We start from the raw sequence: 12,475 nt of genomic DNA on the forward strand, positions 1-12,475 counted from the left end.
TGTCTCTCTTTGATGCAGTCAGCTTCCAGTTCAGGATACTGAGATCTCCTCAGCCACCTCTCTTCCTGCTAAGCTGGAGCTGTCGCCCCTGCGGGAGCCGCCTGCCTCCTGTCCGCCCCCAGCATCGCCCACCTCAAACAGCAGCAGGCAGGCAGAGCGAGAGGAAGAGGGAATCACTTACACCATCTCACAATCTCCTACATCCAGCAGCTGCAGGGCCACGTACACCAACCTGGGTAAGTAAAACACACACGTTTGATGGGTCACTTTGTGCTTTTGTTTGGTCCATTTTCTTTGGGCCAGTGGTGTGAGGTTCTGACCTGATTTGTCAGGCTCATGATGATATCTTTAGGTTGTCATGGCAGCAGCGTGTGCAAGAGCATTTCTAGACCAATAAATAAGATCACTTCTCTCAATCTCTCAATTTGAAGCCATTTAGCTGATTGAGTCTCTATGAAGTTTATGCAGTGAAAGGAGGTATGGATATGTCTCTTTCTTCGTTTTGCTTTGCTCTTTTTTTTGTTAAGGTTTTTGGTTTTATTTGCATGAATTGTAGCACAGTGTAGTTTAAGTAGATTAGCTAGCAGGAAATGTAAATTGCAGCACCACACATTATATTTATTTTACAGTGGGGTCCAAAAATCTTAGATGACTAGTGACCACTAATTATTATTTTTGTTTAAGCTTAATATAAATTAGTTAATTATTTGTAATTATTATAAATAAATTTATTTACATTAATTCCTTTAATATCATAGAAATGTTTATTTGTTTTAAAATGATTAAAAATTCTAAAACATTTGTTTGTTTATGATTTTGAATTAGTTTAAATCTCAAATTTTTTATGTGATCTCACTTTTGGATGGCATGATAAAATTCTCAGGTCAACATAAATTATTTATGTTATGGCTGATAACTGATATGATATATATCTTTATATATTGTGTGTGTATTTTTAAGCGTTCACTGTAAAGCTCCTAAAAGATCTAGAATTTAAAATGCTTCAGACATTAAAACATTACAATCTACATAAAATATTCATGTTTGCAACTTGAAGCATAAAGATAAAATATACTGTTATAGTAAACTGAAAAAGATAAATCCACAAATAATCTCCTTCTAATGTTGATTCAAAACTAATAATATTGGCAAATACCCTGCGAATAACGTCAAATAAGATTTCAAACAGTGGTTGTTTCCTAAACTATGTAATGTTTTTCCACATATGAGGTTTAATGAAATAGATGACAAATTGCATTAAAATTGCTGGCAGTAGTCGCTGTGTGGAAATCAGGGATTCAGTTTGTTGGGGACTTTAATGGCCACAGTTCTGAGAGACTGACAGATTATCAGACTTAGTCCGTCTATATTGAGCTGTGTGGCATCACACAGGATATGAGAAAAAAGAATGAACCAAGAGAGTGTGGTTCTGATGGCTACATCCTTCCCTCCTTATTATGTTGCAGAGTTGACCTCTGATTACGGCTCTGAACCGGTTCAAGGAACGAAAACGAAAACCGGAAACGAACGAAATTTTGACAGGAACAGAACCAGAAACAGAAACCAAATCAAATTGTATAGTTCCACATTAGAAATGGCCATTAACCGGTTAATAACGTTATGTTATTTTAAGTTTCCATTTAATATTTGAAATTTGCTGTCAACCAATCACGAATTCCAGTAGTACTATGCAAATGTGACGCTGAAGCCAACGAGTCAAATGTCCGCTCAGCTGTGAACTCATCATAGGTAAGTCACAATGGCAATGCACCGCCCTTAGAGTTTATCTGAGGATAGTGTTTTCGGAAAGTAATAGGGCTAATAAAATGCGACGTGAGCCGTGACTTAAGTTTTTTTTTTTCACTCTCAAAACGCAATCTTATACAAGTGATTTTTTTTTTTTTTTTTACAATACAGCAAACATTTTTAAATATCTTAAAAATACTTTGACATCTTTAAAGTGTTGATAGATTTTTATTTATTTATTTATTTATTTATTTTTTAAGTAGCCTACACTTGGCCAAAATCTAGAAAAGATGATGCTGCATTGGCTGTGACTAAGCGCAGCGGGTTATTGGCTAACATTACCAGATCTCTCTTTTTTCCTTTTCTTTTTGAGTAAAGAAAACATTGTACTTTATTATTATTATTATTATTATTATTAGGCAAATTTTAGGCAAAGAAATTTGTTTTTAAAAAATAACGTTATTAACCGGTATTTCTTCCACCTGAACCGGTTTCAGAATGTTAATAATATCAGAGGAACGCAGGAACAGAAACGTTAAAATATCGATTCTGTTCGGAGTGAACCGATTGAATTTTTTTTTTTTTCGTTTTCAAGCCCTGCCTCTGATATCTAACCATATAGCTTTGCAACGGTGATGACTAAGGCTGATGAACCTCTGAACTGCGTTGCAGCTTGGGTCTCCAAGGGGTTAATGTGCTGCCTCTAATTTTGTCACGCTGACTCTTTGATCGTTTTATAGACGTGACCTACAAAAATCCCTGTCCTGGTGAAAGGGGCTCAGAAGAAGCCCCAGTCTGAGATTATTGGGAGATTAAAGCAGATTAGTGAGGAATGTTAGATGAGGTTTCACACTGTTAAATATTTCTTTGATTTTATATCCCACGTCCCTGCAGATGGACCATGAGTGATTTGCTCTAATACTGTTCATCCTGCAATTAGAGATCAAGTAAAGGGGAACATGTAATGGAAATCCAATAATGCACCAGTTATGTTATCAGTAATATTCTGGTCAAAATTTCATGTGCTCCCTTGATCTGTTTCAGAGCCTTAATCCTCACTGAAATTCCTCATCTCTCACTCTACAGGTTGGTCCAGGGCCAACATGATCCCTGTAAAACATCCCAGACATCCTAAAGCATCTGATGACACTTTAACCTCTGATCCAGAGGCCATCGAACCCACGACTAAATCCACCCCTCCACCCCTGCCTAAAAAGTCAGTCCCACGTGCCCAAACAGAGCCAGCCGCTCTAGGTAGAGAACTCTCTGTCCCTCAACCCAAAGGAGAGGTCAGACCAGGCGGGACCAGTCTGAGTGTCGCCAATCCACTCTACGATCTCGAATCCACATGGGACACGGCCAGTCAGAGCTCCTCACTCAGCTCAGAGGCACGACATCATGATGAATCTGGAGACTCCCTGGAGCGTCCCGTGGGTGGGCAGAGCCTGTCTTGTCTAACCAATAGCAGCTCCATGCAGGCATGCGACCGCCGAGGCTACCGAAGTACAGAGAGTCTGACAGCCCGGACGCGAGGGGCTGGGAGACCCGCTAAAGCCCAGAAACAAGTGCCTTACAGAGGCATGGAGAGCTGGGAGGAAGTGGTCGGGAGGATCCGAGGCCTGCACACGGATACCCTTCGCAAGTTGGCAGCCAGATGTGAAGATCGATTTATGGCCGGACAAAAAGATCATCTACGCTTTGGTACAGACAGCTGGTCTCATTTCCGGCTGACTGCAGGAAAACCCTGCTGTGAGGCAGGAGATGCTGTGTACTACACAGCGTCTTTCGCTAAAGAACCTCTGACGAACTACGCCGTTAAGGTGAAAGTTCAGTCTTACACATATTTATTGATGCATGTATATTGACAAGCTGATTAGCTGTCTACGTAAGTCAAGTAGTGGAACTCACAATCATTGATTCTTGCAAGAACAGCAAGAGTAGTTGGACTAACAGTTTCCAATAGAGTGTGATAGCAGCATTTTGCTAAGCTAATGCCTTGACTTAGTACAGACAGAGATTGTCTTAGTGCATTATGAAATTATCCCCAAAGGCTACATTCTGTGCTTTCTTGCCCATACTTAGTTATCTATCTTTCCAAGCTCTACTAATTATGCTGCCTTCAAGGCTTTTATCGATAATTCCTATTATCGTTGCTCATATCAATTAGGATTTAACCCCTTATCAACTTTAAAGTAACCCTCTGACTAAGAAGGGCAAGCATTACTCATATTTTCCAACCCTTTTTGTTGGCAGCGTTCCTATGATACTTCAGAATGTTGCCTAGGTAGTCAGCTCAGACTTGCACGTATTTGCAGAGAATAACATACTCTTTCTGTCTGATCTCAGATCTGTCGGGGGGTGGTGAAGGAGACTCAGCAGCAGTTTTTTCACAGCCTAGCAGTTCGGCAGAGTATCGCTGTTCACTTCAACATCCAGCAGGACTGTGGGCACTTCCTGGCAGATGTTCCGGCCCGCCTGCTGCCCTGGGAGCGAGAGGAGGATGGAGAAGACAAGCAAGGCGGTACGGAAGGAGGAGAAGAGGGAAAAGGAAAGGAGGATGAGAGAGATGCGGCTGGTCCGGGCGGGAAACTCTGCAGCCGTGTAGTAGTGATCACTCGAGAGGTGCCGTTCCAGACGGTGGCGGATTTCGTACGGGAGGGTGTGGAGAGGCACGTGCGAAACCCTGAGCTGTACGAACGCCAGGTGTGTCTGCTGCTGCTGCAGCTGTGTGCGGGACTAGAGCACATGAAACCCTACCACGTCACGCACTGTGACCTGCGGCTCGAGAACCTCCTCCTGGTGCACTGTCACTCCGGGAACCCTTGGAACCTGGAGCTGCTGGAACCGAACAACAATGCTGCATCCGGACCTACCTCCGCCACAGCTTCCGCTTGCCCTGCCCGCCTCATCATCAGCAACTTCTCTCAGGCCAAACTCAAGAATGTGGTGCTGGAACCCTCTTCGCTTCGAGACCAGTCCCGTCTGGCACCTGAGCTCCTCACTGCCACTCAATACCGCAAGTGTGACGAATTCCAGACCGGCATACTGATCTATGAGATGCTGCATCGACCGAACCCATTCGAGGAAAGTCCAGAGCTAAAGGAGAGGGAATACTGCAGCTCTGACTTGCCCCAGCTACCCCTGCGATCCCTGTACTCCAACGGCCTTCAACAGCTTGCCACGTTGCTACTCAATCCCAACCCTTCCGAGCGCATCCAGATGGCGGATGCCCGGGCGTGTTTGCAGTGTTTGCTGTGGGGCCCCCGAGAGGATCTGTTCAATTCGCTGAACCCCCACTCCGGGACAGTCCAACGCCACACCATCCTGCAGAACTGGCTGGACCTGAAGCGAACGCTTATGATGATCAAGTTCGCAGAGCGTTCTTTGGACACTGCCTGCGGCGTGAGTCTGGAGGACTGGTTGTGCTGTCAGTATCTGGCCTTTGCCACCACCGAATCTCTCAGCAGAGTGATCAAGATCTTGCAGCAGCCACAGGGAGTGCTTATCTGATGCCAGCCAATCACGGCAATGAAGCTGGGACGTCTAGACATATGCGCTGTACAGACGTGTGATTATTTTTTTTTTTGGTTTACTTTTAATACCATGCAGTGAGTCCGAACAAACCGTTTACAGGATGAAAAGTGACAAAGTGAAGTCATATTTAACTCCAGAGATGATGGCACATTTATAGAGCTGCTTTTATAAACAAGTGAAACTGCATGACGTGTGTGTATGTGTATGTGTGAGTGTGTTGTAGGTTTTCTGCCGGTGTGTTTAGTTACGCTTTTTATTCTGCTGTAGGGACTCATGTATATCAGCAGGAAACCACTGATCCAACATCAGCTGCATCATCATTTATGATTCCAGTAACTCATGAAACAATGGGATAACTATTATATAATCATCACATATTAGAGTTTGTGTAAGAGGCATAAAATTAAGGGTTCTCCATTGGTTACGTTAAGTCACTGAAACTTCTAACATGCCTTACTTTATAAGTGTCTGTATGTGTATATATACAGAGAGAGAGAGAGAGATTTATGGAAAGAGGCAAAAACATCATCTTTCATCAGTCATTTCACTCAAATGTTTTTATCAGATCCTGATATATCGTTCAGATTAGTTCGAGAGTACAGATTGGATATTTTTCTACCACAACAAGAGCACTGTAAAGTTTTACCAAAGACTAAACACTCTGAACCACAAAGAACAAAACATATTTTTACATTTTGCATAGTCGAAGAGAAGATATTAATACTCTCCCTCTTAGAGAAAGTGTCCTTATGTACCTAAAACAAATGCAGTTTGGTTCTTCAGCAGTACTTTGGCTCTTCAAAGTACACAGGAGCATTTCCAATCAGAGGGATTGGCACCAAACGCGGTCTAATCAAACTAGAGTCACTCCAGATTCTGATCGTAGCGTTTACACTTGCAGTAAAGGCTCTGAACTGCTTTTGAGACATATCAGGATGAATATAACCCTGACCTTACCCGGATATCACTACGTGGATATAAGTGCAATCATTAAAAAACATTTGTTACAGTATTTTAAATATATTTAATGCACTTGATATTCTAAGCATGCGATTATTCTTTATCTTCCCGTTCCTGTTCGGCACATAACTGATGAGAATGCAAGCTTTGAGATCAGACTCCCAGATATTTGATTGTGTATGTGAAGCATTAGTTTGGACCAACGACACAACATTAATCATCATTTCCTCCTTGTAGTATTCTTCTTATACGAGTCTTTTTGTGTGTGTTTCTGTAAAAGTTAATATATATATGAATACAAGTGTGTGTGTGTGTGTGTTTCAGGCAAAGGTAATATAGAGATGGATACAAGCTGCATCCCAGTTTGCTTACTCATGCATACTACAGCTATTTACATCAGTGGTGATGGGGAAAATTGCATAATTTTGAGTATGCTAGTATTACAGTACATAATGTAATAAAATTACACATTGTATGTAAACGTTGACTTGTAGATAAATTTATTCACTATTACGACAAAAAAAGATGAACTGTTACAAGCTCCGCCTCTTCTGTAGCGCAAGGGGATTGTGGGTAATATTGGCTCAAAAGGCATCCACAGAAAGAACATACCATCCACATTTAGATATAATATTTTTTGACATACTATGATTTGCATACTGTATAGTATGGATAGTATGCAAATTGGGATGCAGATATTGTCATCCTTCCCTGTTTCTATTTTTACTTCACTTACATATTCAGGTAAAAGAAAAGGATTAAATGATTGTTAGTGCTGAGAAAGGGTTCGTGTGAGGTCATAGAGTCTCTGTCAATCACAAACTAGGGCGGGACCACTGGTTTGCTCACATCTTCCATTTCCAAAACAGCAGTTACAGTTTCATCAGTTCTATTAGAGAGAAACAGGAATATTGTGTGTGTGAGAGGAAAAATTGCGGTGCGTGTCACGCTGAATGTTTGCGGATCACACCGTAGCAATATGTTGTATTGAATTGTATTTGTATATAATAATTTGAGTGAGGTTTAAATTCATTTAAGCATTACGGGAACGATTCTGTGTCACAGAAAGAACTTGAGAGATTGAAAGTGTCAGCAGATGTCTGTAATCTGGAGATTGTGTGTGTTTTTGCTCATCCACCATCAACTGATCAGTTTCTTTCACATCATTTCACTGAAATCATGTATTTACTGTTATTTGCTAAATGTTTATTGCCAGTGATGATTTCACAAAACTGCTTTTACCTACAACTGCATATCCCAAGGTGTTAAGCTCTACATTACTGAGTAAACTGCTCATAATAAAATTATGAATATGTTTTTAAACAAGACTTGTTTGTTGTGTGTTTTAAAGCACTGGAGACAACCAAAAATCCTGCTGTTTTAGTTTAGGGCCTCTAGAGGGCGCCATAAACCACACACATCTTCACTGCTTATGCAATATGGCCTAACTGTGTTATGTCTGATAGTGCCTGCTGTGCCATTTCCTGATGTCTCAGCCTTTTTCAGATTCACAGCGAGTAAACAGACACCACGCCTTCAAACTAATAGCAATAACGCAGTGAGAATGTTCATGCATCTGATAACATATTATTACACAGGCAGCATCGCTGTTCATGGTATCTATAGGAGTTTAAAACCTCTTAGTATCTTCAGCCCTTTACTCTCATGTGAAAAATGGAAAGGAAATGATTGTGTGTTTGTTTCAACAGGATATGAAAGGATTATTGTGTGAGTCAGTGTATAAGCCTGATAGCGCTTGTTTGTGTGTGTGTGTGTGTAAGCCTGTGTTGATTCACATGGGGACTTGTTATTATGCACACGTGAAGCTGATTAGTACACACTGTCACTGTGCAACCGAGGAACAATACGTATATAGTTCAGATCAGCGCAGAGACACTACCAGAAACTACAGGTAAGAAACCTTAATGACCTGTAATCTATACTAATCTATAGAAAAATACATTTAACGTTATACTTAAATGCATGCAATATGCTCATGCACAGCAAAATATTTAAATGTTATTGGAAATGTGATTAAATTACATATTACATGATTATATATACAGATATATATATATATATATGATTTAAATTGTACATTCATATATATATATATATATATATATTTCTTCAAAGCTAACATCTTTTCATGCTTGGTCAATTTTCATTCCATTTAAATTGTACATTCAAGAAAGTCAAGGCCTTTGAGATGCATTCGTTTACTATGTTCAAAGCTAACATCTTTTCATGCTTGGTCAATTTTGATTCCATACTATAAGCAAAACTATTAAAACTACAGAGCTACTCGGATACTGATTTACAGAAACAGTATTGACTGACTTAAATTGTTTGTGCATGTTTGTTAATTGAAATAATACTCAAATTAAATAAATTATAAATATCAGATGAAAACTTAATCCAAACGAATTAGTTTAAGCAGAAAACTAAGATTACAAAAAAAAAAATTACAAAGGCACAAAACTAAATTAATAAAAAAAAATTTACGGATTAAAACGAAAAACTTAAACCATAACAAAGCTCATTCAAATTATAGAAAAACTCATTTATGTACTAAAATAACGTTTTATGCTTTAAAAACTTGTCATGTGACACTGTCGGATACTGATTTACAGAAACAGTATTGACTGACTTAAATTTTCCATTCAATACCGCAAAGTGCGGAACTACAGAGCTACTCGGATACTGATTTACAGAAACAGTATTGACTGACTTAAATTGTTTGTGCATGTCAGCAGAATGTGTAGCCTGGATGAGGTTCCATTTAATATCTCTCTGTTGGGTCAGAAAGAGCCGGTCACAGCTCCTGAACTTAAGATCCCAGACTGTGTTCAAATACTGCGTGATACAAAGGTCAGAATATAACATTAAACTCATCTAATATATATTATTATGTGTTTGCTTATATTTATCATATACATTTGAAATTGTATGTATATGTACCTGTATATATAACAATGTTCACATGTTGTCCTGTGCTGCAGTATTCATTCACTCTGGAGAAAAAGATCATGGCTGCATGGGAAGAACAGCAGTGGAAGAACAGGAAAGCCAAAAAGACACCACGGAGTGTGTGTCCCACCTGCCCGCCATATTGGCTGATGTTCAGTAACCCACAGCAGAGCCGCAGGGTGCACCTCAGAAGTGCAGAATTATGGGAACTGGGCCCACGCCCCCGCAGTTTAAGCCTCAGTGCTGCTGACTCACATAAGCTCCGCCCACTACGGGCGGTCCAGTTCCTCATCGCCGACATGGACTACGAGGGCGGCTACAGCGAAGACAACGAGAGCTCGTCTGAGGATGATGCTGTTTGTAGAAAAGAAAGACCGAAGAGTTCTGGTCCACAGTGCCCATGGATTTCTGCACATCACACCCAGCGAGGCTCCACCCCTCGCCCAGTCCCTTCCGGCACTCTCCACAAGGCCCGACCAAGCTCCGCCTCCTCTGTTAAAGACATACATAAGCCTGTCCCCCCTGCCCTCAGCCAGACACCGCAGGGCAGCCCTCACGGCTCCAGAGCCCCCCGCAAGAAGCCCAGCATAACAAGAACCAGCGGGCGACGGAACTCACACACCCTCCTACAGCCGAGACCCTCATCCGCAGGACCGCTGCCCTCCGCCAGGACTCAGAAACACTCTTCAAATGTAACACACACACCGTAGATCCATAGATCTTATTTATAGGTCTTATTTAGGATTATTGATAAGCTGATCTTGTGTTTCAGGGTGTACGTCCGCGGACGTCCGCAGGACTACAGGATGCTTCAGCAGACCTTCTGTGCGCTTTGAGTCAGGAAGAAAGGGATCTTCTCGAAGCTGTTACACTACATGGATACACACTGCACACTGCCATACTAGCACTGCAGAGGACAGGACCCAAGAGTCCAGATCAGGTAACACACACACGCTACATGCAAACACACATATAAATATACACATTCTCTCTCATTCCTCCTGGATCTTCTCCAGGTTTTGAGTAACCTTATGTCATGTGACCGTCTGTGTCGGCTGGGTTATGAGAAGACTCAGGTGGAAGAAGCTTTGGAGATGTTCCAAAACTGTGAGGCCAAGGTGAGACACCCTACCAAAATCAGCATTTAATGCTGCAAACACTCAACCAATCAGCATTCAGATTAGCATTTAAGTGAAAAGTGAAAGTCGTAACATTTGTCAAGTATGGTAACCCATACTCGAAATTGGTGCTCTGCATTTAACCCATCCAAGTGCACACACACAGCAGTGAGAAGTGAACACACCGTGAACACACACCCGGAGCAGTGGGCAGCTATATCCAGCGCCCGGGGAGCAACTGGGGGTTCAGTGCCTTGCTCAAGGGCACATCAGCCATGGGTGATGAGGGTGGAAGAGAGCGCTGTACATTCACTCCCTCCCACCTACAACTCCTGCCAGCACCGAGACTCGAACCTGCGACCTTCTGGTTACAAGTCCAATTCTCTAACCATTAGGCCACAACCATTCACCCAAACGCTGCAAACACTCAACCAATCAGCATTCAGTGCACAAAACACCCACCAAATGAGCATTTAGTGCTCCAAGCACTCAACCAATCGGTATCCAGTGCATTAAACCCCCCTCAAATGCACCTCAGAAGTGCAGAATTATGGGAACTGGGCCCACGCCCCCGCAGTTTAAGCCTCAGTGCTGCTGACTCACATAAGCTCCGCCTACTACGGGCGGTCCAGTTCCTCATCGCCGACATGGACTACGAGGGCGGCTACAGCGAAGACAACGAGAGCTCGTCTGAGGATGATGCTGTTCGTAGAAAAGAAAGACCGAAGAGTTCTGGTCCACAGTGCCCATGGATTTCTGCACATCACACCCAGCGAGGCTCCACCCCTCGCCCATCAGCCTCAACCAATCGGTATCCAGTGCATTAAACCCCCCTCAAATCAGCTTTTAGCACATGAAACACTCAACCAATCAGCATCCAGTGCAAAAAAAACACCTTTCAAATCAGCAACCAGTTGGCATTTAAGACAACAAAACAAACAGCATTCAGTGCAAAAAACTCCCCCAAATAAGCATTTAGCACTAAACATCCCTCACCAAACACACGTCTCTGTACAAAACAAACCATCCATTTAGAATTGAACACTAAAAACACGCCCCCCAAATAAGCATTTAGCACTAAACATCCCTCACCAAACACACGTCTCTGTACAAAACAAACCATCCATTTAGAATTGAACACTAAAAACACGCATTCAGTCAACATTTAGCACATCAAATACACTAACCTGATCTATTGTAACTGTATTGATGTTTTTGTGTTTCTCTCAGGCTTCAGAGTTTCTGCTGGTTCAGTTCTGTGAGATGGGTTTCCCGCAGAGCACCATTAAAGAAGTTTTACTGGTTCATGAGAACCATAAAGAGAAAGCCCTGGAGGAGCTCATGACCCGCAGCGACTAAGAACACACAGAAAGATCCTCAGCTATGTGAACAAATGAATCCCAACCTCCATGAGTGAAATGATCCTCAACTTCATGAATAAATGAATCAGCTATATGAGCATATGAATCAGTCTTCATCTCTATTAATGCATTAATGAATCTCTATCTTCAGCTCCATAAAAGAATAAAAAAATCTTTCAGAATGAATGAATCCTTTGGAGCTTTTAATACTTCAGTCTCTCACGGAGAAGAGGTCTTGTTTGTTGATTCATTTCATTGTCAGGTGATTAACTGTAGCTCTGACTTCTTTATGACAAACATTAATAGTTGATGACAGAACTGTAGAATTCATCATGACGATGATTAATCATCTAGTAAAAAAAAAAAGATTAATTGAAAAGAGCTGCAGACCGTTTTAATGACTTTAATTAAACACTGTTGTGATATTTGTTATGCATCAGTTGTTTAGTTTCAGGACTGTTTTCCTAATGTTTGGAATATAATAAGAGGTGTTGATTTTGCATAAACATTGTCAAACAGTAGCCTCTCACCAATTATTAAACTCACAATAACAGAACAATTAATAAACCTCTGATCTGATTGCTATATTTCTTTATTTTTTTTATTTTTATCTACAATACATTTTTATCTTTTTTTTTTTTATAAAAAAATAATCTCAAATTCTTAAACCAAAAAGAAACTCATCACATGCTAGTGAAAAGTGCCTTCATCATACAGAATACTATGTTTAAAAGGAACTATTTGCCTTGAGCCTTGATAAATTTACATTATATATATATATATATA

At 41.1% G+C, this 12,475-nt stretch overlaps 2 protein-coding genes across 6 annotated transcripts in view; both read left to right on the forward strand.

Moving 5' to 3' along the window:
* LOC109059827 (inactive tyrosine-protein kinase PEAK1-like) overlaps window positions 1–6,460 on the forward strand; it is a 31,819-nt gene extending 25,359 nt beyond the window's left edge. For both annotated transcript variants that reach the window (XM_042715084.1, XM_042715083.1), the window contains 3 exons: window positions 19–236; window positions 2,833–3,566; window positions 4,093–6,460. In XM_042715084.1, the coding sequence (XP_042571018.1) occupies window positions 19–236; window positions 2,833–3,566; window positions 4,093–5,256 (2,116 nt within the window). In that variant the 3' untranslated portion in view covers window positions 5,257–6,460. The remainder of the gene's footprint in view (window positions 1–18; window positions 237–2,832; window positions 3,567–4,092) is intronic.
* An 86-nt stretch (window positions 6,461–6,546) lies between these two features.
* On the forward strand, window positions 6,547–11,786 carry LOC109050604 (ubiquitin-associated protein 1-like). 4 transcript variants are annotated; one of them, XM_042715085.1, is made up of 6 exons: window positions 6,547–8,152; window positions 8,997–9,111; window positions 9,243–9,902; window positions 9,983–10,150; window positions 10,227–10,328; window positions 11,559–11,786. In XM_042715085.1, exons 1-6 carry the CDS (start codon window positions 7,926–7,928, stop codon window positions 11,685–11,687), a joined length of 1,401 nt encoding a protein of 466 aa, XP_042571019.1. In that variant the 5' UTR covers window positions 6,547–7,925; the 3' UTR covers window positions 11,688–11,786. The 4 variants fall into 4 exon arrangements, with proteins under 4 accessions (XP_042571019.1, XP_042571020.1, XP_042571021.1 ...); XM_042715086.1 differs by having other exon boundaries at window positions 10,281–10,328; XM_042715088.1 differs by having other exon boundaries at window positions 8,052–8,152; window positions 8,994–9,111.
* Window positions 11,787–12,475: the final 689 nt, after the last annotated feature.

The sequence above is a fragment of the Cyprinus carpio genome, chromosome A25 (genome assembly GCF_018340385.1).
Source record: "Cyprinus carpio isolate SPL01 chromosome A25, ASM1834038v1, whole genome shotgun sequence".
Taxonomy (NCBI): domain Eukaryota; kingdom Metazoa; phylum Chordata; class Actinopteri; order Cypriniformes; family Cyprinidae; genus Cyprinus; species Cyprinus carpio.

Excerpts from the sequence above, each read along its gene's own strand:
- LOC109050604 (XM_042715085.1), top strand. The coding sequence starts at position 7,926 with ATGATTGTGTGTTTGTTTCAACAGGATATGAAAGGATTATTGTGTGAG. Across the intron at positions 10,151-10,226 it reads GACCCAAGAGTCCAGATCAG|GTTTTGAGTAACCTTATGTC; the intron begins GTAACACACACA and ends GATCTTCTCCAG. Across the intron at positions 10,329-11,558 it reads TCCAAAACTGTGAGGCCAAG|GCTTCAGAGTTTCTGCTGGT; the intron begins GTGAGACACCCT and ends TGTTTCTCTCAG.